Consider the following 25,872-nt stretch of genomic DNA (forward strand, 5'->3'; position numbering starts at 1 on the left):
CTATGAAACATATGTTGGCTAAATGTTGTATTCATCAATGCAAGCAACTTAGATTAAACACACCTAACAATAGTGCAGTGTCTCTAAATCCCATACTAGCTGTATTATGCGGACCCTTTGGAAGTGTATAAGTGTCCTCACATGAGAATGTGTTATGTTCACCGTTTACTAGAGGAGGAGAGGTGTGGCGCTGCGGCCAGGGCGACTGACACTGGACGCTGAGGATCACGGTTCGATCCCTGGCTCCGGCGGCAGGGGTCTGCCCAGCACCATGCGACTCTGGGCAATAGCTCGCTTAATCTTCCCAACGGCCCCCAGCACCGAGATACCCCTTCGGGGGTGATTTGTGCGCTATACAAGTACTGGATTTACATTTTACTCTCTGCCATTTTAGTAAGATTGATCCATTTTTATGGAGTAAATATATCATAATGCAAAAGTATCTAATGCAGCAAGAACCTTGGGAGAAGGGACTAGACCTACGGAGGCGCATGGTTGGATACATGAAATGTGTTAGGCCTGGTAAACAGCTTTACCTTCTGCTTTAGTTTCTATACTGAAGAAAAATGCTGATGAGCTCTACAAGGTCAGGTACACTGTTTGGGTAATCAATGGGAAGAATTAAAGTAGCCTAGAGAAAGCTCCAGGTAGCAGAGAGTGACCCCCCCCCCCACAAAAGTAGGTATGGTGGGTATACAAAGCACGGTTGTCCACTATGTTAGGTAGGAGCCATCATATGGTTTTCACTTTGTGGCTTTCACAGAGGTCTATGTACACAAGACTATTCCACCATGCTTGCTTATGTAGCTACAACATCCCTGCAGGATAGAGACAAGCTTTGTAAAAGACACAAAGTGATAACCATCTGAGGGATACCTTGCACAGTAGGCAACATTTCTTTGTATGCCCATTATTGGTAGAAAGCTTTTTCTAGGATGCTTTATTTCTTTCCATTCGTGACCCAAACAATGTACCTGGCATTGTAGAGCTGAACATTTTCCTTCCTATGCCTCCTGCATGTTTCCCTCCATCATATACTACGGCCTTACTGCAAAGTTACATGTGGAAATGAAGTGTGGGCCAACTCTGCCATGTTTGAGACATCAGAGCATATGCACATGAATCTGGACAACAGTGCCCCAACTGTGCAGAGTAATAAAGCCAGAAGCATCAGTTTACCAAAAATGGAGTGCCCACATAAAAGGAGGGATTTTCTTACAGCTGAGTTTTGTACAATGCAGATTTCCAATTAAGTGTTAGGTCATTATATGTTTCAGGCTCTTTCCTTTCTGATAGGCGATTAACTCTTTCCACAAAATTTAGCAGATTGCATAGTATGTGTGTTGCAAAGTGGCCCCGTGTTGGGTGGTCACCCCCAGTTTTCATTTTTTTGGGGGCAATTGCTGAGTGGTAAATCTGCACTCTAACATTGGGATACTGCTACTCCTGAGGATCGGCGCCAGCCTCAGCAAGCTTTTTACTGTTTTTGGGAGCAGTGGGTTTGGCGGTGTGGGCAAAAGTAAGTGCCTTTTATGTACTTCTCGACATGAGGACCCGGTGGCCTCCATGGCCCCATTCTTTTCTCACACAGTTTATTTTGCTTCATTTGGCAAGTCTAGTACATGCTGGAAAAAATATCAGATCGGCAGTTCCACATTGTCCATGTGGATTTCAGCTCCGTCTCATTGAGAGATGTCTGTAACCCTGAAAAAAAAGACTCGTTCCCATTCTGAGTTGAGACTTGGAAAGTTTTCAACGGGAAACCTCAACATTCCAGAGAGCCGGGGGACCAACCTGCTTCCGGTATCTGCACAGTGGTTCCACAGCTGTTTCAGCAGCATCCATGCAGAGAGTATTTGTCTTCTCAAAAAGTGGCAAAGTCCCTCTCTGCATTAAGACTTAGTAGGAATTTGGAAAAAATTCAAAGAAAGTAACTGAGTCCCCTTTTGAAGTGGGTCTTAGAAACTTTTCGAACTTTTTGATTTTTAGACTTTCACTTGTACCAATCCACTTGCTGGATCCAACCCGGGGCCCCATCACAGTTAGCCTGAAATTGTACCTTGGCCCCAGTTCATCACAACCTTTGATTGACATTGGGCACTTTTTTCTTGGCTTTTTTCACTTTAATTGTTTAAAAATTCAAGTCTCCAGTTCCCCTTTTTAGATTTTGTTGTTTTTGTCGTATTTTAGTCATATCATCTATCTCTTTATTTTAAAATTGATTGTGTAGTTCTATTGTGTTAGGTGAGGCTTGTTCTACTGTCCAAGCACAGCTTAAATAATGTACACATCGACTTTGATTTTGGTCTGACTGCTTTGTGCCACTTTACGAGGGACTGAGCAGAGGTATGTTGATTGAATTTAAATGACATTTGGAAGGTAATGGGTTTATTCTTGGAGGTGGACACTTATCCACCCCAAAATAATAATCCACTTTCCTACAGTATCCATCACAGGCAAGTACTACCACAATGGCGATTCTTATTTTCCAACTGATTAACAACAGCCATCTGTCACCACTGCCAATGTTGAGAGCAATGCGTACATAGAGTGGAATACCAACTATAGACTTGACAACTGTGTCTGGGCAGAGACATTTATTCAACAGTTCTGTTAATTAGATCTCCAAATGTGCGAGTACCCAGTGGGCGGATGTATAATATGTAAAGGAAAGTGTTATCTCAACACTCAGCATTTCTCAATAAAATGACTTTACATTCGGGAACTGTGACTCACGCCGCCCTCTTAATCTGAGAGCGCAGCCCAAACGTATCCCGGACACATCTTGTCTTGGAGGCTGAGGTCATCACATGTGAGTTCTCATCAGTAGTGAGTCACACTAGTCAGGGTAGAGAGGGCTGCATACATTTCATAATTATTTTTTCTTGCCGACGTGTTCCAGGTCAAACATCTTAGGGCCTCGCCATCATCTTCATTTGCCCTTTCCTATACCCAAAGCAGCAGAGACTGCATGCTTGTTTGACACTTGACTCCACAGAAACATAGCTCTTCCAGGAGAGTAATAAATGGCTTATACCATCCTAGATAAAATATTGACCCAGGGTGCTTATTTTCAGTTGGAAAATAAATAGCTAAATGAAAAACCTCCATACCGCTTTCCACGTCATCCTGTGCTCATCGTATTCTCTCCCAAACACTTTCTATTTACATTGATAGTTAAGAACAAATGACCCTTGATGTCAATCCCATGCTATCCAGTGTAAGCATGATGTATAGTGTTTTGTATTCCTTCAAAGTAGTCTTGACATTTGGCATCCCATGACTATTCTATCGCCTTATTGAAAAGCCCAAACATCTCATGCATTCTGTCTGAAAGACAAGGTATAAAGTTGGCATAATATTCCAGAAGGCCGAAGAGCGATCTCAAGGGCTCCTTGCTTGCTGGCATGCACCAGCTTATCTGTTGATTCATTCATTCGTCACGGTGTGCCGCAAACCCCTCTCATCTTGAATGAGGAGTGCTTCTTGCCAACCCATGATCCAACAATTCATCATGGGCCCCTTCGTCTCAGCGCTCACTAAAATGTCACCTTAGAAACATAAAATACCCTCTGCAGCAGCAAACAAATTATCTATGACATGCTGGAAAATATTGATGCAGATGTTAATCCAAGCAGCATTCCAGTAAAGCAAAATGCACCCACTGTACTACCAAAAAGACACAAAAAGCAATGCCTCCTCTTCCAATGCAGTCGGTAAATCCTGAGCACAGATCTGTAGTGGGTAACAATCTGCTTTACCAAGAGTCTTCAGGATAACATTAATATTAGGCAGTGGGCGCCTTTCATCTCATGTGGCTCGATGGCTATCTTTGAAGTCGACACATATTCTTACCAAGTCGGTTGGCTTGAATGTATCACCGATGGCTCACGCCAATCTGATCCTACAACAGTTTCAATCGCCGCCAGCAGACTGGTCATTGTGATACGACTCCTCTTTGTAGCTCACACAACAATGAATTTAGTAGTTTGTTTATACAATTTATATGTTTAAATCTCCTCAAATTTCCACATGTTCCTGTGAATGCATCTGAATAGAACTCCTTCACATTTTCTCTGGAAAATAACAGCCGTTAACTCAACCTCCGACTCACTGAGCACCAAACACTGAGGCACAACAGTAATTCCATTAATTTCCCCAATTTACAGTCAACAGCATATCACATTCTCAGGATGAAACCATCACCAAACACAGGCGGCCCTTTTGAATGGCCATTGCTATTCAAAGCTCTGCTCCAGTCACAGCAGGGTTGCACTGGTCATGGTCCAGTGTCAGCATTGCTTTTCAAATACAAGTCTCCAGTAAACATTACAAAGGAGGAACTGCAGAGCAAGAACTCGCCTTCTCTAGCTGAATATTTATAGAAGCCTTCCACTGTCTCTATAGAACCAACTCCCTCTTGTAGTCATAGTGTGGTTTATTTTAGGGAACGTCTTATATCACCATCATTATTTATTTGTGTTACAGCAACGGTGGGATGATGCTGGTAAGGTGCTCCGATATTCCTTAGGGTGTGTTTTATAAGATCAAAGACTTGACAGGATGGTGTGGGTGTTCCCATTTCAGTTGCCAGCAGGCAGGTGTTGTCTTGATGCAATACCATCAGTGCACTGGACAGAAAGTGGCACTTTATTTTTGAATGACTCAACAAAGAGGCAGTGATTTAGAGGGAGTCGAGAGTGAACTATGCACACAATTATCTGAACCAGTTTAGTGTACTGTGTCTAAGACATGAGCTTTGTTGTTTAACCATTCTAAAGTCTCGGCACACTAGCACATCACACAGACACAGAGAGGTGATTCCAATTGATATTAGATATGGTACAGAACATATGTCAAATACAAAACCGTATAGCCAGCTCGCACGGAATATTTTAATTTTCAGCAAAATTCGGTACACTTGCACAGTTACCTCAAGTGGAAATATCTGAAGATTTAATTGAATTGTATACATATAAACCGTTATTAGACCCAAAGCATGACATTTATTCTGCAAAGATGACATGAATATGAATGGGCGAGGGTGCAACAAGTTACTGGGTCTTATTATAACTACGGTGGTCCATTGGACCGCCGTAATCGTGACACCGGTCTGTGGACCGCCAAAGTGGCGGTCCACCCACCATATTTTGACTATGGCGGTTGGACCACCACAGAACCACTGCTACCGACCGGGATCCAGGATCCCTGGCGGTTTTGCAGCGGTGTAAGGCTGGTAATATGCTGGCAGGGCCGCTGCGGAACCTCCAAGCATATTACTAGTACCCTCACCGCCACGGTCTCATTATGGCGTTGGCGGTGTGGTAGCTAGCATAGCACCCCGCCCCCGCAAAGTCATAATAAGGCTCACTGCCGATTGGTTCTTTCTCTACAATTGTCACATGGTTAAATAAATATTGCATTTATTGCAGCATATTGGAGCAGCATTATCTCAAACGTCACTCTGAAAACAGCATCCTGAGGCATACTGCAATTGGCAAATGTGCTCATGGCATCCAGGGGCGCGAGACATATTTGTTTTCTCATACTTCCAAAGTAATATGTGTAATGAAACTACCACTAAGTCAATCAAACATACACAAAAACGGAACCCATGAAAGACTTGTTTTTAAAGGGCAACACCTGCATTTAATGAGGCTACAAATTGAACAGATGAGCCCCGTGCTACCCGGCATGGCGACATTCTCCCAGGATGCCCATAGCTATCATGGATTCAGTATGGCTGAGGTTGATAGGAGTAACAGACAAAGGTGAGCGTGGTGAATGCTCCTCTACTGTGAGCCTCACCCACACCTGATATCACCCCAAGTGCACACAATCCTCAGTCAGGTGAAGAGGGAGAGATATGGTCCATTTAAGTGTTTTCTTTAGTTACAATCAACATCATTATACATCCAAACGTATCCTCCATTTGGAGAGCTCATCTCTATAGTAAACACAGTTTGCGCAATCTTCAGCTTACTGTTTGCTGGAGATCCGGGATGATGACTCTTACGACCATGGTGTTGGTCTGGATGTCCTCCATTCTGCTGGTGGGTTTCTCTGCAGTTGCCCTGATAGTGTCGTAGATGGTTTCTTCTTTGGAGCTGTCGGACTCGGATTCCACAGAGTAGTCTGAAAAACTTTGTGCCATTTCATCTTCACTTGAGGTTGGACTACGGGGCATGTTCAGCTTGACGCTCTAGGGACCTCTATGAAGACAAGAAATCAAGGGTGAAACTTGTGGTCTGATAAAGTGTAAAACTAGATTTATTCATCCGATGTCCTTAAACAAGCATGTAGCAGCGTCTATACATATTGCTGCACAGATTTTTTTTTTGTTAGACAGCTAATTTTGAAAAACAAGCTAAAATGTTTGCAGCACACAGACATACTATCTTCGAAGGAAGGCATTTTGGCTGCAACTATCATTATAAAGTACTACTGAAGCCTAGTCAGTTACTTACGCCCGTAATTATACAGATTACATTGAAGGAAATTATACATTTTCTATCATTTCTTTTCACAACTCATGATTGAAGAGTCTCATTGCTCGTACCCAGGGCCGGTTTTCGCACTGGTGGCATCTTGCCCAACAATTTTTGTTGGCGCCCACCAATGCCCACCTCTACCATGGATTCCCTCTCTATCACCATTTAACAGTGTGAGAAAGTGGCTCTGTATATACTGTTCCCAAATAGGTACAGTTTGCACAGAGTCCACAGAAGTTTGGCAGAGGCTAAAGTTAGATATAACCTTACTCTCTAAAGTGGTAGCTTGGTCGAGCAGTAAGGCAGTATCAGAGGACAGTGTAAAGCATTTGTTGTACACACTCAGCCAGGAAATGGTCTCACACACTCAAGAACTGAACTCTAGGCCAATGGTTTGTATATACAAATATATGGTTGTTTTATTTTAGAACCAACAAGAGGTATCAAAATATACTTTCTCAGAATGAGATGCTTTAGTTAAATACTTTGCAAGAGGCAATTGACTTGAAATGCAATAGTTACAGTTTGTTGCAATAGGCAACACAATTTCAAACACAATTATACATTGAGCTCAATGGGAATTTTAAGTTATATGCAATTGATTACTTTCAAGATTACTTTTCTAACTCCAGGACTGGATCCTAGATTCAGTCCTGGGACAGTTCTTGGAAACAAGTGAGTAAATACGTTTTAGTTACTGTTGTGACTTCTAAGCAATATTTTGCTATTTTAAAAGTTGACACACAAACTTTTTATGATCAAATTACCCATGTTGTCCTATGGAAGGAAATTCACTTATCAGGTAAGTAGGGTGATGGTTACTTTTTCTAGGTCATTGCTGGATCCTCGATCCAGCACTAGTGTACCACCTGTAAGCAGTTGAGAAACTGTGTTTAAGTTATACAGGCGATTTTTTAGGAATATTTATAAGTTTGCAAAATCGACACTTAAAAGAAATTTCACAGAAAAACAGTCAATGGTTTCCTATTGAAGAAAATTCGAGTTACGGGTAAAGTATGTTCTCGTTACTTTTGTAATCCAGTGCTCGGCTCCTAGGCTCAGTACTGGGACATCTATCTAAAACAGGTAAGTAATTACGTTTTCACAGTTGGTATGATTTTTAAAGAATATTTTTAGTTTGCAAAAATCGACACTTCGAAACTTTTTCAGCAAAAAGCAGGTATGATATCCTATGGAAGGAAATTCAAGTTACTGGTAAGTACGGTTAAAATTACTTTTCAGGGTCAGTATTGAGCTACAAGATGCAGCGCTGAGGTCTCTCCCGATAACAGGTGAGTAAATCGGAATTCGCTGTTCGGCTGATTTTAGATGAATATTTTAAAGTTCCAAAACTCCACACTTAGATAGAAGAATTTCCAAGTGAAACCAGTCAATATTAGCCTATGGAAGAAAAGTGAGTTATCGGCTTTTAGGTAAGTGCTCGACTGGCAGAGTTAAGGTTCTGGGCATAGACTCGGGTCTCCCAGGGTCAGGTAGGTACAGTTGGTGCACCCTCAGCGGCACAGGGACAGCCGGGTGCAGAGGTAGTTAGGTCCAATGTTATCCAATGAGAGGCAGGGGGCCTTCGGTTGGTGGCTGCTGGCGAGCAGGCCACGCGGCTGTGGGAGCTGGGCTCCTGGTCACTTGCTCATGGCAAATGGGGAAGTAGATTAGGACATAGGTTGCACTGCCAGGGGCACTCAGGCGGCTGGGTGCAGGGTGCTTTTGAGCCGTCGGGCGCTTAATGTTATTCAATGGAGATCTGGGAAAGTGAACAAAGGCTGCAGGCTCGGGGACGGAGGATCTTCAGGAGCGACCAACACTTCGAGGGGTAAGTTCAGGTCAGAATCGCCGGGGGGACGTCCTTTAGAGTTTTTGTCCACTCGGGCACAGGCTGGGCTTGGCGGGTGCAGAGTGTGCTGGATTCGCGGTTCCTGGCTGGCACCAGGGGTATTGCTGTTTGAGAAGAACCACTGCTCGTGGGAATCCCAGTCTTGGTAGAGTCTTAAGGTGGTCAGGTCCTCCGGGGTTTTTGAGGTTGCTGACCACTGAAGGCGCCAGAGTTCCACAGGAGCAGGTTCAAGGATCAACAGGCGGGTAGAGCTGGGGCCAAGTCAGTTGGTGTCGTCCTCTTGTTAGCAGCTGTGCAGCGGTTCTTCTGGTTTCTTGATCCCCTTGCTTGTTTTCGAATCGGGATCTCAGGAAGGAAGGTTCAGGGTGCCCCTAAATACTAAATTTAGGGATGTTACAGGTAGGGTGAGGGCAGGGACCAATGGGTCCCTGTCCTGGGGTGAGTACACCCCCTATCCTGCTCCTCTCCGTTGGGAGGAGGGCAGGAGCCTAGCTGTGATTGGGCAGGGCTCCCCATCCTCAAGATGGCCAGAGCCGGAGTTGTGCTTCACCTCGCCTCTCCCACATGAGGGGTGGAGTTGGCACAGGCTGGCAAACACCTTTCCTCACGTAGGGTTTCCCGCCAGAGTGGGGGTCAGAACCGGTGGGGGCCAGTTGCTGAGTACAGCAAGTGGCCTGGAGAAGCTCACAAAGCCGGCATGCCTTTGAAGCTTCCCACTGCCCATCCTGGGGGAGGAGACCTAGCACCTCACCCAGGATGTGCATTGTTGCAGGCCCAGGAGAGCGGGGGCTCTCCACCTAGGGACCAGCAACATGTCTGCCGTGTGGCAGCCTCTCAGACAAGACGTGGATTGTAGGTTAGGTTTCAGGGGGCACCTCTAAGATGCCTTCTGTAGTGCATTTTACATTAAATCCCATACTGGCATCAGTGTGGGATTAATGTGCTGAGAAGTTTGATATCAAACTTGTCAGTCTTCGGTGTAGCCATTATGGTGCTGTGGAGTTCGTAATGACAACCTCCCAGCACCATATACTTTTAATGGCATCACTGCACTTACAGTGCCCAGGAATATGCCAAGGCAGTGGGTTTGTGGGCAAGGTACACAGGGATGTGTGCCATGTCGACTCTGTGTTTAGTTCTGCACCAGGACACTCAGCCTGCAAAGTCAGTGTGTGTGTGTCAGGGTACAGGGCCCCTAAGGGTGGTACAATAAGTGCTGCAGCCCTTAGGGGTCTTCTCTGGTCACAATGCCCTGGGTACCTAGGGTACCATTTACCAGGGGCTGACATGTGGCCAGAGATGCCAATTGGGTTTATGCATTAGTACAGTTTTTAGGGAAGAAACACAGGCCCTGGGTACCTGATTGGCATGGACCCAGGGCACACCAAGGAAAAGTGCATCAGGTATCAGGCAAAAAGTAGGGGGGTTACTGCAACAGAAACCCACTTCCTTACAAACAGTGCCCCTCAAGTCTCCATAATCACGCTCTCTCAGATTCATTTAGTTCTATAGACCCACTCATATCAGTGTAAGGTGTCAGAGCACTTTACATCACACACATCTAGGACCGATGTTACAAAAGACAGAGGACTACAAGGTCTAGGAGCGGTGTTTAATTTGAGCGGTGGTGTCCAATGGTCAGCACCGGCACTTAATTGTCAGCACTAGTGCTTCTGACAGCCTGCCACAAGGTGGTGCTGTTTAGCTAATTTAGAGATGACCATAACAACAGTCAATTATTAATGCTATATTTATTAAAAATTAATACTATGGGTCGCCCAAGCCATTCTTTGGGGGCCTGAAATGGTCCGAAATGTCACACTTGTACGAGTGTGATGGTTAGTAGTTGTGTTGTTTCTATCATTGGCTGCATAGCAGTGCGATGTGTGTTGAAATCTGCAATGGCCTCCAGATGGAAGCCCTGGCACCTAATTTTTTGCAAATTACACACTGTGTAGGAGTCACATGTCATCCATACTGGTAGGCAGTATAGTCTAAGAGTCCTTGGTTAGGAAAAGCACAAATTCAGAATTTAAAACAACACCATTGTTAGGGGTTCTCTTTAATAAGAATTGTTTTCTCTCCAAATATACCCTTTTGGCAAGATTAGGATAAGGAAAGATTAGGCATAAAAACACAAAGCTCTAATATATACATTACTGTTTGCCTCCAGCTCTTTAATGACAGTTGATAGCTCACTGATTATATGAGGATTTTAACTTATAAACTCCAAGTAACAAAAGGCTCTTTCTGACAAATACAGTAACCCGCTGACCTATTTACATTTGATGGAATATGCGATCTGCATGGTACACGTTCTTTGCAGCAGGCATATTAACCCTCTGCACTACCTGACAAAACTCATGTCCCTCTCTCCAAGAAGAACATTAATCACAAGAGTAATTTTGACATTTTTATGGATGCTGAAAATTGCTGGAGGCAAGGAATGTGGTATCGGGTATTTTTAAAAGGATAATGTACTTGCAAACTTGGCACCCCCACCCCAAGATTTTGTTAAAAGGGGTGGATGTGTCTGTGGAGGTTGTTTTAGATCCTCCGTGATATATAGAGTGATGAAAAGTGCCCCTTTAAGTCTGAGTTTGTATTGCTCCTATTGGCTTTGTAGTCTCATTGTCTTTAATGCTTTTCTCCAGTAAAGTGTCCACTGTGGGACAAAAAGGTGTTCACCATCAAAAGGACAGCCTATAATATTTTGTTGCACTTCTGGTTTAGAACCAGATACTCTTATCCATGCATGCCTTCTTAGAAGAAGGCTGGCATTTATTCCCCTAGCAGCTGTATCAGCTGCATCAAGAGCGCTCCTTATGTTTGTGTTTGATATAAGTTTATCGTCTGATGTAATTTGGAATGCTTTTTTTTGTATTGCTCCAGTAGGTGTTGAAAATGTCTTCCATCTCGTCCCAGTGTGACCTTTCATACTTGATAACAGACCTATAGAGTTAGCAATTCTCCAGTGACTAGAAGATTGTGCTGCAACCCTTTTTCCTGCTGCATCTATATATTTGCTCTCTTTATCTGGTGGTGGATCATCATCAGTTGCTTGAGAGAGTTTACTCTTTTATGTGCTGTCGCAACTACTACCGAAATGGATATAAGCTGAGTCCTAATGAAGGTAAAGCCTACTGGGGAAGGTTTATATTTTGTATCCACTCTTGGAGTGATAATTCTAGATTCTAAGAGCTCTTTAAAAATATTAGAAGTATGTCTAAGCATACCCTTTAACATTGGTAAATATTGGATTGATTTTTGTGTGGATGAAAGAGTTTCAAATAAAAAGTCATCCTTGATTTCCTCAGTACGCAAAGGTACCTTATGAAAATTTGCTTCGCCATTTATAAGGTCAGTATATGTAGAGGTATCATCTGGTGGAGAGGGTTTAGAGGGATAAAGGTCTGGATCCGTGTCATCATGGGGATCTGTGTCAAATGTATCCCAGTCGCCTTGTGGGGGTAGTGTGTGTTACTCATCACACCATCCCCTGTAAAAGAGTCATCTGAGTGTATGTCCTCATGGTCTGGAGATTGTTGAGGTGAAGGTATATGTGGTATTGGAGGAGGAGTAATCCTAAATGGACTGGTGGCTTTATCCTCCTGTTTTCTTTTCTTTGCAGGAATTACATGTTCTTGAGGAGGTCTAGTGAGTATTTTTCCTGTATCTGGATGAATTTCCAAATTGTTTGAAGACTCTGTAATACCTGTTAAGGCTTTATCCATTCATCCCCTTATTGAGGGTCTATCTGAGATTTGGTGCGTTCACGTCCAACGCAGCATCCTTTCTGGCCGGTTCGATAATTCCGGCCATTCCAGAATTATCGCACCGGCCAGAAAGGATGCTTCAAAAGTTTGGAAATTGTAGCCCTGATGATGTCCAATGTGGACGAAACACGGTGGCTGGGTTGCTCATTGCAATGGTTTCTAGATTCAACACATTTGAAGATTGTGAAATAAAACACAAATTGGTTGTTAATCAAAGACTGCCTATGAACTTTTTTTTGAGGAAACAAACATTGAAGCAATTAGCTTGTGAACATTATGAATAAGCGCTCCTTTCTGTATAGATGGTTTAGATTAGTTATGGCCCAGTGGCGGTGGGACCATTGAGAGTAGAGCGCCGTGGAACCAATTAGACTGCTAGCCAGTACTGTACACCAGTTATATATATACATATATATATTCACTGAAAAAACCATAGGTTTCAGGGGCGTTATAGTTAGCTGGACTTTTCACTCGTACAAAACCATTGAAATTCCCCCGTTATAGTTAGTTCAGCTAACTATAACTCGCGCGCCCGCAATGCACTGCTGATGACGTCACATATTACATCATTCATGACATGGTCAGTGACATCACTCATGACATCACTGATGACATCTAAAATGACATCACTGATGACATCATCTTTGTGATAGAGTGGCAGACCTCCTCTCCCCCTAATATAACCTTTGATACACACATTCAAAAAGAGAAACTAAAATTTTCAAAACAATGGACATTCCAATATCAGTTACAACAACCTATTCAGTAATTCTAAGATCCACATACACATCCACTCATTCACCAACAGTCCTATACAGTCACTCATACATGTACTCACTCATCATATGTACTCATACACCTATACATCCTGTTACACAACGCCACTCATCCATAGAGTTACTCACACACATAGTCACTCATGCTAATAAAGAATCAAACATCCATTTACTTGCATATACAGTTATACACACACCACCACACTTACTTCTACAGAAACTTACACATACTTAGTCTTTTAAACAATCACTTATGTAAACACATACTTATTCATACAGGAACTCTTTCAATCTCTCACTCTCACATATACTCACTTATATACACCAATAGTCACATATACTAGTTTACAACATATGTAGTTACTCATAAAGACACTATTGAGACAGTCATTCACTCACTAACACATCCATGCACACACTCATCCACCAATACAGTCCTGCACACATGCTGTCTTCAACACATACAAACAGTGAGTCACTCATTCATGCACTTATGCACTACGTAATACCCCCACCGAACCATACAGACACTCAGACACTCATTCTGATACTCAAAAAACCAACTAATAACCTATATAGACACTCATGTAGCTACTCACCAACCCATTCAGCCACTTATACACAAAGTGAGAGACTGATACAGATATTTACATATTTAAACATTACTCACTAAGCCATGTATTCACTAAGATACACTTAATCAGTCAGTTATACAATCTGTTTTTCAAAAACAAATCATCCATTTAGACACTTATATACCCATTTATTCTTCCATCGACCTTGAGATATACATATATAAAACATATGTAATTTTCAGAAAAACACACATTCACTGGATGATGTCATCAGTGATGTCATTTGAGATGTCATCAGTGATGTAATCAGTGATGTCATGAGTGATGTCACTGACCATGTCATGAGTGATGTAATATGTGACGTCATCAGCAGTGCATTGCGGGCGCGCGAGTTATAGTTAGCTGAACTAACTATAACGGGGGAATTTCAATGGTTTTGTACGAGTGAAAAGTCCAGCTAACTATAACGCCCCTGAAACCTATGGTTTTTTCAGTGAATTTCTAAGGTTTTTTAAATGCTAATTCCTAACTATAACGTGCCTGAAACCTATGGTTTTTTCAGTGAATTTCAAAGGTTTTTTAAATGCTAATTTCTAACTATGGCTACAGAGATAGGACATGTGAAGAAAGAAGAAAAAACGCACAGAAAGAAAAAAAAGTAATGCAGAAAGAAGCAACAGAAGTCCTCAAAGACGAAGAAAAGTGCAGGAAGAAGGATAACGTGCAGAAAGAACAAACAGAAGAACAGAAAGAAGCCTTGTTGCAAAATCATCCTGTACCCTCAACTTTTTCAGACGGAGCCAGTGCTATGTTGAAAGACACTCAGAATACAGTGAAAACACCTACATACACTAGGTAACACTATGCATTGGGGTCCTCCTGTGATCAGCATGACCTCCTCTGTAATCCCCTAGTATATAATAGGGCAGGTGATTAAAACTACCTCTTAAAACGCGCCACAGGGCGTGTTTGCACACGTCATCTCAGGCCCCGTCCCCTCACTTCCCCACTGTGTAAACACGCCCTGTGGCCGTTTTAAGTTGGGAGATTAAGTCCCCTTGAATCCTGAGCGTCCCTAGGGTCCAACTAGCCCACTAGGTACCTCCAGTAAGCGCCAAAGAGTTGCATTGCAGAGAGGTGTAAAAAGGGGCACGGCCTGCACCACCTCTCTGCAACGCAGAGCAGTGGCGCTTACTGGAAACCCCTGGTGGGCTAGTTGGCCCCCAGGGTCCCTCAGGATTGAAAGGGAATTATTTCCCCAACTTAAAACGTGCCACAGGGCGTGTCTGCACATGTCACCTCAGGCCCCGTCCCCTCCCTTCACCACTGTGTAAACGCGCCCTGTGGCCATTCTAAGTTGAGAGATTAAGTCCCCTTGAATCCTAAGGGTCCCTAGGGTCAAACTAGCCCACTAAGTACCTCCAGTAAGCGCCACAGAGCTGCGTTGCATAGAGGTGTAAAAAGGGGCGTGGCCTCAGAACACCTGTCTGCCACGCAGCTCCCTGGCGCATACTGGAGATACCTGTTGGGCTAGTTGGCCCTCAGGGACCCTCAGTATTGAAGGGGAATTAATTCCCCAACTTACAACTGGCCAGGGGGTGCATTTGCAGAGTGCTGCTAGGAGGGGGCGTGGCCTCCGGCGCGATGCCGGTCTTTTATTTCTTTTTTTAAGAAGGAGGGCTGTGTGGCCCCCCTTCTTTTTCTGATTTACTGGCCCTGGGGACCCCATCCCCCAGGGCCTGCACCCTAATTTTTTTGTTTAAAAAAAAAAATTTGGCCCTCCCAAGGCCTTAATCGGCCCCGGGGACCCCAACCCCCGGGTCAAGGCCTTATTTTTTTTTTATTCTTTAGGAGGGGGCTGCGTTGCCCCCCTCCTCAGGCCACTTATGGCCCCGGGGACCCCATCCCCCGCGGCCAGCCTTTGTTTTTTATTATTTTAAAAATATATATATTTATAGAAACACTTAGGACATGCTGGACAAACCGTATGTACCTATCACCATGACGATTTGCGTGATAATCATTAAAAGGCAACTATGCATAGAATGAATCCACATGGAATGTATTTACACCGCTAGTGAAGCTCTAACGTGTCTGACGCCCTACCGTGCCTAATCCCGGCGCCCCCGCCGGTGGGTACTCTTCAAGTAGACACCCTTGTCGTTTATTTATACAAACATGGGTAGCTATTGACGGGCACATTTAATATACACGCACACCAAGCCATTCAAAGGGGATTCCACAAAAATTCGACCAAACTATGCAAGAAACCCCCCTCACGGTTAATAAAACACACATCCACCGCCGGATGTGTAATACTTTTTATTTTACTCTCTGGAAAGGAGACGAACCTCACTTGAGAGTCACAGTGTGCTCCTGGCTGAGCCCAATGCTGTGTTACACCCACCAGTGCCCGCCGAGTGCCTCACACCTCTGTGTTGTATTCCACCAGCTAGTGCGTATGCTATGACACTCTCTAGCCCATGTGCACTGTAACACCACCCTGTGAATATGTCGTGCCACACTTGCCTTTGCACGGGTTATATTGCCCCATCTAACGTGCCTTCCTCGATGCCTATGTTATAACGCACAGCGCTATGCCATACATATTACAATCTGGGATCCATATCTTTGTCACAGTGCATATGCAACGTTACACCCCCCAGCACATATTTTATATTACAACTTTAGAGACTAGTTAGGTTACACAACACTGCCCTGTGCATATTACACTCCAAGGCGCATATCGCATAGCACGAGCTAGTGCCTGTGCTATCTCGCGCTCTCCAATGAATCTGTCATGGCGCCCAATGTATTGCATATTATATTTCACGCCCCGGTTCATCTTAGATCACACTTTTTGGTGCATAGTTTATACCATATACTATATCTAGTTTTCATTTTCAATCGTGCTCTCAGGACTATGTTCTATATAACACTGCGTCCACCTACCCTTTTCACGGACATTACATTTTGCGATGGGGGGTGGAGGGTCAGGGGGTGTTTCTGCCAAGTGAGCCCGGAGTCACAGTCACAAACGCCCTCTTCTTCCTGAATAAAAGTGAGATTATGCTGCATACTTGTTCATATTTGAAGTAGTTCGCACAGACACACATTTTAAAAACAATAAAGTTCCTAATACCCACCTTCTCTGAACAGTTAGCTTGCTGCCCCATCCACCTCCTCCCTATCCTCTGCTGTCTGAATCCATGGACTAGCCTCCTCCCTCCTGCCATGCATGGTCTGATGTGCTGCCACTGCCCTCCATTTAGCATGATGTACCAGTCCACTCCTCCTGCCCTCCATTGCCCAATTCTATGGCCCATCATTGACCTTCTGCTTAGCCTCTGTGCTTAGCTTGCTGCCCCTATTCTCCTTCCCCCTGCCATCCGATGTCTTTGTGCATGCCCCTGCTCCATCCCATGGACCTGCCACTCCTATCTACTCTGCGTGTTCTGTTGAGCTGCCACTTCCCTCCCACCTGCCTAGCATTGTCAGATGACTGTAACCTGTCCCTGCCACCTCTACCCTGCCTGTCCACATGCCATGCCCCTATCCCCTTCCTCCTGTTCTCCATGGTCCATTTTACTGCCACACCCTTCTGCCCTCCCTGGTCTGTTGTGCTGCAACTGCTCCTCCTGCCTGCCCCGTGCGGTCTGTTGTGAGGCCCCTTCCCCTGAACTCTCTTGTCTGTGCCCAGGTCCTGATCCTCCCTTCTATCCTCCATGGTCCTTTGAGGATGCCCCTGCACCCTCCTTCTTGCCCATCATAGCCATTGTGCTGCCACTAACCCTCCTGCTTGCCATGCATGGTCTTCTGTGCTGCCATGGCCCCTCCCACCTTCCCTGTGTGGTCAGCTAGCTGCCCCTGCCCCCTCCCACCTTCCCTCCATGGTCTGTGTGTATGACATCATAGTCTCATTGTTGCTCTCCATGGTGTGTCTTGTTTCTAGTGCCCATACTGCCTGACCTCCATGGTCATCTTGCTGCTCCTGCCCTGCCCCCTTGCCCCAGCCCTCTTTTTCCATGTGCAGACCCCTATTCCCTCCCTCCTGGCTTGCCTGTTCCATTGTAATGCCCCTGATCCGTCCCTCCTGCCCTTTATGGTCTGTTATGCTGCAGCTTTCTCTCCAGTCTGTCCATTATGGTCAGCTAGCTACCATTGCCACTTTCCCCTCTGTTCTCTGTTGTCCATGTGCATGGTCCTGTCCCTCCCTATTGCTTTCCATGGATTGTTGTGCTGCACTCCCTGATGCCTGCCCTGTAGGGTCAGTTTGGTGCACCTCTCCATGTCCCTCCTGTCCTCTGTTATCCGAGTCCATGTCCCTACCCCAATTCCTCCTGCCTACCATGATCCAATGTACCATACTTGCAAACATTAGGAACTTGGTAAGAGGGAGATTTTGAAAAAAAACTGGGGTATTGATTTTCCCCTTTGAGTTTCATTAAAAAAGAGGAGATTGTGGACAGGAGACAGATCAAGTAAAGCCCATTTGAGCTTAAAAACATTGGACGTTTCCTGGCTGAAACGGGTCTGTTGGCATGTATGGTTGTACTACCACTGCCTCTTCCTTCTGCCCACAATGGTCTATTATATTGCCACAGCCTCTCTTGCCAGTCCTGTATTGTTGGTTTGTTGCCCCTGCCCCCCTTTCCACTGCCCTCCATAGTCTGTTGTGCTGCCACTGCCCTTCCTGCCTGCCCAGTGTGGTCCAATTGTTGCCTCTGCACTCTCCTACCTGCCTTCAATTTTCAGAGTCCGTGCCCCTGGCCTCTGCCTCTCAACAGTATCCCAATGAACAACTAGATTGCTAACATTCTATATTTATTACAAAAGTGTGGAACGCCTGACGTCATCTTGATGTAATCAAAACTGTAATACCTAGAGTATTTCCTTTAGAAATTACATATATGAGAGGGTCTTATTTGCATCAAAATTATGGTTAGTGCTCTAAAAAACTAAAATGAGGACATATTTTCTGAGTTTTCAAATAGCGACAAAGAACTTTTAAATTATTTGTAATCTTAATGTTTTTTTATCCAGTTGACCACTTGATTAAATGTTGCACCTAGGGGAGAGGATGTGGTGTTACTTCCAGAGCTGCAGACTTTGCAACTGGGGAACCAGGTTGGAGTTTCTGCTTCAGCTCAACATTCTGTGATTCTGGTCAAATCACTTAATCTCCCCATGTCTACAACCAGAATGAATTTGATCTTGTGTGATGCAACCAATGCTCATGTAAAGCACTCCAATACCTGACAAGTCTGCACTATATAAAACTTCAAATACACAAAATATATGATAAGTGTTTTGCACACTTCTGTCATTGGGCTACATGTGGGCTACATCTGGGTGATATTTGTGCTGCATTTGGGCTCTTTTGTCTCTGGTGGCCATCTTGGGAAATTTATTTGTTATGAAGTTTCCTAATTTCCTCATTTACTGCAGTCTCCTCAGTAGGAAATGCTTTCAGTTTTTTACTTTGATTCCATCAAGAAGGTATTCAGATATGTCACACATTTGCCATAAATTCTGAATGTTAGCACTCTAGTTGCTCATTAGATCACTGTAGTAAAGCTACTGCTCACCAGGGAAGTCTGCTGCTGGTATTCAAAGTGCATGTTTCAATCTGCATGTCAGAATTTTTTATGAAATAGAAGAGGATTTGAGAAGTCAAAATGTGCCCTAATTTTTCTTTCTGCACCACTAATCATAATTGCTGTGGCAAAATGGACCCCCTCCGTTTGTTCCTTTGTAAATTAAATGTTTTAACTGTTACCACTTTATTCCAATCAAGATGGCTTCAGGTGTGCCATACTTTTGGCATAAGTAAGACTGTTAGCGCTCTAGTTGTTCGTTAGAACACTCTGGGACATTCTGTCATTGGGCTATACTTGGGCTACATCTCAGTGATATTTGGGTTACATTTGGGCTCTTTTGTCTCTGGTGGCCATCTTGGGAGATTTATTTGTTATGAAGTTTATAAATTTCCTCATTTACTGCAGTCTCCTCGGTAGGAAATACTTTCAGTTTTTTAGTTTGGTTCCATCAAGAAGGCATTCAGATGTGTCACACATTTTCCATAAATTCTGAATGTTAGCACTCTAGTTGCTCATTAGATCACTGTAGTAAAGCTACTGCTCACCAGGGAAGTCTGCTGCTGGTATTCAAAGTGCATGTTTCAATCTGCATGTCAGAATTTTTTTATGAATTAGAAGAGGATTTGAGAAGTCAAAATGTGCCCTAATTTTTCTTTCTGCACCACTAATCATAATTGCTGTGGCAAAATGAACCCCCTCAGTTTGTTCCTTTGTAAATTAAATGTTTTAACTGTTACCACTTTATTCCAATCAAGATGGCTTCAGGTGTGCCATACTTTTGTCATAAGTAAGACTGTTATCGCTCTAGTTGTTCGTTAGAACACTCTGGGACATTCTGTCATTGGGCTATACTTGGGCTACATCTCGGTGATATTTGGGCTACATTTGGGCTCTTTTGTCTCTGTTGGCCATTTTGGGAGACTTATTTGTTATGATGTTTCCTAATTTCCTCATTTACTACAGTCTCCTCAGTAGGAAAAACTTTCAGTTTTTTACTTTGATTCCATCAAGAAGGCATTCAGATGTGTCACACATTTGCCATAAATTCAGAATGTTAGCACTCTAGTTGCTTATTAGATCACTGTAGTAAAGCTACTGCTCACCAGGGAAGTCTGCTGCTGGTATTGAAAGTGCATGTTTCAGTCTGCATGTCAGAATGTTTTAATTGAAATAGAAGAGGATTTGAGAAGTCACTCAAAATGTGCCCTAACTTTTCTTTCTGCAGCACTAATCATACTTTCTATGGCAAAATGAACCCCCTCATTTTGTTCCTTTTTAAATTAAATGTTTTAAGAGTTACCACTTTATTCCAACCAAGATGGCTTCAGGTGTGCGATACTTTTGTCATAAGTAGGACTGTTAGCGCTCTAGTTGTTCTTTAGAACACTCTGGGAAGCTGCAGTAGAACACAAATGAATCAACTGACAGTCTCTGCCCTTGTTGGATGTACATGTTTTACTGAGAATGTCAGACTTCATTCTCCCATGACTGAGAAAGATAATGTGAATTTACAGAAAATATGCTCTCAGTTTAGCTTATTGATCACCTTCCAAACCTCTGTGGGAAAAGCATGAGAAAATAGTTTTCTCTCAAACATGATTCATGATATCACAGCAGAAGGCTTTTTCACATGGTAAAATCACCTTAGAACACACCACAATTCCTAAAATGAGTATGGTACCATCAACAAATGATTTATAATGTAACTAAAGTCTTAAAATCTTCTATTAACTGCAAGGCTTTTTAATGAGGTGCTATCATGTATATTGGTCCCAAGATGGCTGCCAACACTTCTTGGATGAAGTGCTGACAGCCAATCAGATCTCACGATGAGATGTGTGGTTAGGCTCCGCCCAGATATATATATGATTTTACTTTTGATTTTCTCAGGAACTACTGAACGGATTGACACCAGATATGCAAAAGGCACATCCCCGACCTGAGGACTACCTCTTTGCCAAATTTAAAGTAATTCTGTTCAGCCGTTTGGGCCGTACCTTGGACTAAAGGTCCCTATGGAAAATTGCATGGGAAAAACGTGTTTTGGGACCCCCTTTTTTCTCAGCCCCCGCTTGACGAATCCCCCCGAGACTTTCAGGGTACAAGCGGAGCGGAGCGCCCCACCTATTTTGAAAATTTCGCGAGGATTCATCAATCGGCGCCAAAGTTATTCCAAATAGAATGTTGCGGATTTCCTATGGAAACACGGTCCTAACTATAACTATCTACTGGCGACCGCCAGTAGATAATATATATACATATATATACATATACATATATATACATATATATATTTATATTTGAGAACGGTTCCAGCAGAGCTGATCCCTCACCAGACGGGGTCGGTGCGACTTCCGGGTGCTGGAGCCCGATCGTATATCATAGAAAATTCTCATGCAGCAATGTACACCACAAGAAAGAGTCGCACTCCAGGATCACTTTCAAAGGTCAAAGTGTATTTCAAAGGCAACGCGTTTCTACCGAGACGTACAGCTGACACCACTGTGCTCATCAGCCACTTGGCTAGTGGGCTCAAGGTGGTAGCAATATGTGATTGGATACGTGTGTTTACATAATAGCAATACGACATGAATAATAAGAGGTGTCAATCATGTATTGCTGAACTCATCAGTTAAACTGTTTAATTTAATTAATTTATTTTATAAATTTGCAACATGTAAATATATCCACTGTAAAAATTCATCAATTTTGGAGGATGAACACTACGCCCTCACTCCAGCGTTAAACATAACCTATGTTACAATGTTTTCGAAAAATTCACCGCAACATATTAATTCCGTCTGTTTTCTGCATCTATACTGTTAACCAACTTTGTCAGTCCGTCCTCTATGTTTATGTATATATACTACAAATGGTGGCTGGAAACTGTGATTTTTAGGCTTGTGAAGCAGACCGTCTCGGTTGAAACGCGTTGCCTTTGAAAAAGACTTTGACCTTTGAAAGTGATCCTGAAGTGCGACTCTTTCGTGTGATGTATATTGCTGACCGAGATTGTTCTGCAATATATGACCGGGCTCCAGCACCCAGATGTCGCACCGACCCCGTCTGGTGAGGGATGAACTGTGCTGGAAGCGTTCTCAAATATTTCCCGTGCTGATTCCTGCCGCCAACCAAGTGGAACGGAGGAGCTGTGAGGAAGCGTCCTGAACTGCACGGCGAGCCGGTGAGTACTAGTCTAGCGGGTGGGCACCGGAGCGTGTACATGGCCTGTCGATGTGCTCGGGTGCTCGATGCAGAAGCGCATCTGAAAGCAACCTGGGAGTGGAGCTGTTGGCAGGGCCCCCGCACCGCATGCAAGTGCCAGGACGCAGCAAAGTCATATTTGTGCCCTCCGATAACTGTGAACAATTTGCAAATTTGAGCAAGAGGAAACAGGCCGCGGGCACGGCAGAGCACATTAATCCCACCAACAAACGAGCGGCAAGGCCAGATGCGGTGTGCTTCCTATTCTGTGAGACAGAGGTGGAGTATCTGGAAGGGGATTGTGTAACAGGGGAAGCAACTGGACAATCAAACAGGAGTCTCAAACAGATGTTATTTCAATATGAGAAGCTGCAGAAAAAGGAGATCAATAGATGGTGGGAGGTTTCCCCCTGGACAACAACATAGAAGTGGGCAGAGTCCCAAGGGGACTACGAATCTTAATCCCACTCACCTACCAGAACCCACACCCTAAATGCAAGAATATGCTGGGGCTCCTACCCAAATATGCGGGAATAGAATTGGAAGCAACCCTAAAGAAATTGACAAACTGAAGGAAGAGCTAGATAAGCATCCGGCGCAGGAAGAGATCAAAAGAGCAATAGGCCAGATGGAGTCTAGATTGGACAAATATGAAGAGGATACCTAGCAAAAGTTTCTCCGGGACAAACAGGATTATGCCAATAGAGGAATACTGACCTGTGGTAGAAAGTATGATGGAGCCGTCAGGCAATTTAAACAGATGGGTGCCCTGAGACAGCAGGAGTTGGCAACATCGGAGTCAGGATCGGAGAGCTATTCAGATCTGGAGGATCAATCAGAGCTAGCAGGAAGAGACCCCCTACCATTCACATCACTCGAGGAGTATCGTTTTTTACAAACAAACAAGACTCTGAGAGCCAATCCCCCGGAAGGAGGAAAAGGAAGAGGCGCAAACGCAGGAGGAGGAAGACAGGGAGGGGAGGACTCAAACACAAAGAACAACGTGCCACATGGGAGAACAACGCGGCTGACAAAACAGAAATGATGGGTGAGAAAAACCTTACATGGTGAATTTGTCATCACATGACCTGACACAGGCAGAACAATCGTTATTAGAACTTGGCTTGACTTTTTTTCCAACAGCGAACTTTGATTACAGCAGGACTGGAATTGATGTGTTCTTGTATGTACGCAAACTTAAACTGATGAAAACCTTTTTACAGAAAAAGAAAAAGATCGCAGAGGTTGGTGGTGGCGAGTGAGTCGAACCGCAACCAGATATCTGAAAACCTATGTATTAATGTAATTTAAGGCTTGGCATGCCTGGCTGAACTAGGTGAAGGAGTGAGTGAATGGGCAAGTGAGAGAGAGATTTGTTGAGTCAACTCAGCCTAAAAACAAAAGTGATAATCTCCACGAGCTTCAAGCCCAAATCTACTTTTAATCCCAACCTTCCACATTACAACTTTGATAGCTTTCATGAGGTAGTTGTACAAGACATTATGAGGGTTTGGAACCGAACCAAAAATAAGCATGCACACAACCTTACTCTAGAACAGAGGGCAGCACTAGGGACACTCAATAAGGCCCAGAACTTTGTCATTAAGCCATCGGACAAAGGGGGCAATTTTGGGCTATGGGACAACAACCCGTATAGGAAGGAAGCAAATAGGCAACAGATTATCTCCAAGAACTACGTGAGGTCAAGTAGGGAACTATATGATCTGGGAACCAACAACTATTATCTAGGCCTGGGTGGTAAATTCCTTTCCACTCGTGGAATTTGCAGAATTTGGGTAATTTCGCGTTCCGCGGAGAACACAGAATTGCCCAAAATTCTGCGTACCGCGGCTTCGCGGAATTTTTTGCTTGTTCGTGTTCTCAACATGCGTGTTCGCGAGATATTTCCCCCCGAGCACGCAAACAGCATTTGCGAACAGGAAAAAAGCATTGCGAACAAGCAATTTCGTGTGTTCGCAGAATATCTGCGTGCTCGCTGAGATTTTTTTACCGTTTCGTGGAGCTTTGCGTAGCGCGACTATGGAAATTCCGCCCACCCCAACTATTATCTCAAACTGGCTAGTTGGAGAGATCAGGAACATCTGGGGGAGGAGGAGTACAGATTCCTTTACACAAAGACACCCACGGCACCTTGCTTTTATATGCTGCCTAAAATTCATGAGGACTCTACCAAACCACCTGGCAGACCCATTGTGTCAGCCAATGGCAGCCTCCTAGAGAACACATTGGTGTTCTTGGATGCTTTCCTTTTTCCGTATATATCCTCAACCTTCCATCCTATTGCAGGGATAGCACAGACTTTATCAACAAAATTGAGGGCATATCGTTGCAGGATTATTTCTGGTTGGTAACTATTGATGTGGTATCCTTGTACACCCGTATAAGACACAACGAGGGAATTGGAGCATGCAAACACTTCTTTAGAGACAATTTTACTTTTGTGTACAAGCACTCTATGATGTTAATTGACATGCTGACCTTTTGCCTGGAAAACAACTTCTTTCTGTTTGAAGACAGGTGTTATAAGCAGGTAGTCGGAGCCACCATGGGAAGTTGCTTCGCACCAAGCTATGCCTGTATGTTTATGTGTTGGTGGGAGGAACAACTTGTGTGGATTAAGAAAAATGAGCACCTTACCAGACACATTGTTTTTGGACGAGGTTTATAAATGATATATTCATGATATGGAGCGGATCCAAAACTGATTTAGAATGTTTTCTGGCCATGTTATCAGATAGTGAGGTGAATCTACGCTTTACCCATAGATATGATCAGAGTGAGATGGATTTCTTGGATGTGTGTGTGAAGACAGCGAGTGGGACAATCATGACAGAATTGTATAGGAAATCGACCGCAGGCAACATTTTGTTACATGCAGGCAGCCACCACCCATCAAAGCTTAAATGGAGTATTCTCTTCGGGGAGCTAGTCAGAGCCAGGCGCAATTGCAACACACAAAAGGCATATGATAAGAAGATTCAGGAGAAGAGGGTATCCTGAGAAAGTCCTTAATGCAGCAAAAGAGAAAGCTGCAACACAGAATAGAGCAGCTCTTCTGGTGAAGGGACCGGAGACCAAAAAAGAAGGGAGTAACATCAGGATGATCACCACATTTACTGTAGAGGCTACAGCCGTGCGCGACACTCGAAAGAGACATTGGTGCATTGTAAAAAGTGATCCAGTAATAGGTTCACTGGTGGGCACACATCCCCTAATCACATACAGGAAGGCACGTTCCTTGAAGGACATGCTGGTGAACAGTTACATGGGGGCCAATAAACAACAAGGCTGGATGCAACAACAAATAGTTTTTTGGGTTGTTTTGCATCCTATTAGTGCTGCGTGCATTCTTTGTGAATCCTTTGAATTTGAGTCCTGACCAGGGATGTTCTGGTAGTGGTTCTGCGCCACCTGCACATTGATTATACATATGGTTTTTAGGTCGAGCCTAAAAGCGCATGCACTGCTCTGCGAGGCATACTGTATTCAGGTATGGACTTGAAGCTCCACCCACTCTCCGCCTATATTTGTCATTGGCTTGTGTCATTGTCCTTTGGAAACTGTGGCTTTTGATTGA

At 43.9% G+C, this 25,872-nt stretch overlaps 1 protein-coding gene across 4 annotated transcripts in view; it reads right to left on the bottom strand.

Moving 5' to 3' along the window:
* SHANK2 (SH3 and multiple ankyrin repeat domains 2) overlaps positions 1 to 25,872 on the bottom strand; it is a 2,937,835-nt gene that overhangs the window by 2,060,858 nt on the left and 851,105 nt on the right. For all 4 annotated transcript variants that reach the window (XM_085643560.1, XM_085643562.1, XM_085643561.1 and 1 more), the window contains one exon: positions 5,984 to 6,212. In XM_085643560.1, coding sequence (XP_085499686.1) covers positions 5,984 to 6,187 — 204 coding nt within the window. In that variant the 5' untranslated portion in view covers positions 6,188 to 6,212. The remainder of the gene's footprint in view (positions 1 to 5,983; positions 6,213 to 25,872) is intronic.

The sequence above is a fragment of the Triturus cristatus genome, chromosome 3_1, assembly GCF_964204655.1.
Source record: "Triturus cristatus chromosome 3_1, aTriCri1.1, whole genome shotgun sequence".
Taxonomy (NCBI): Eukaryota; Metazoa; Chordata; class Amphibia; order Caudata; family Salamandridae; genus Triturus; species Triturus cristatus.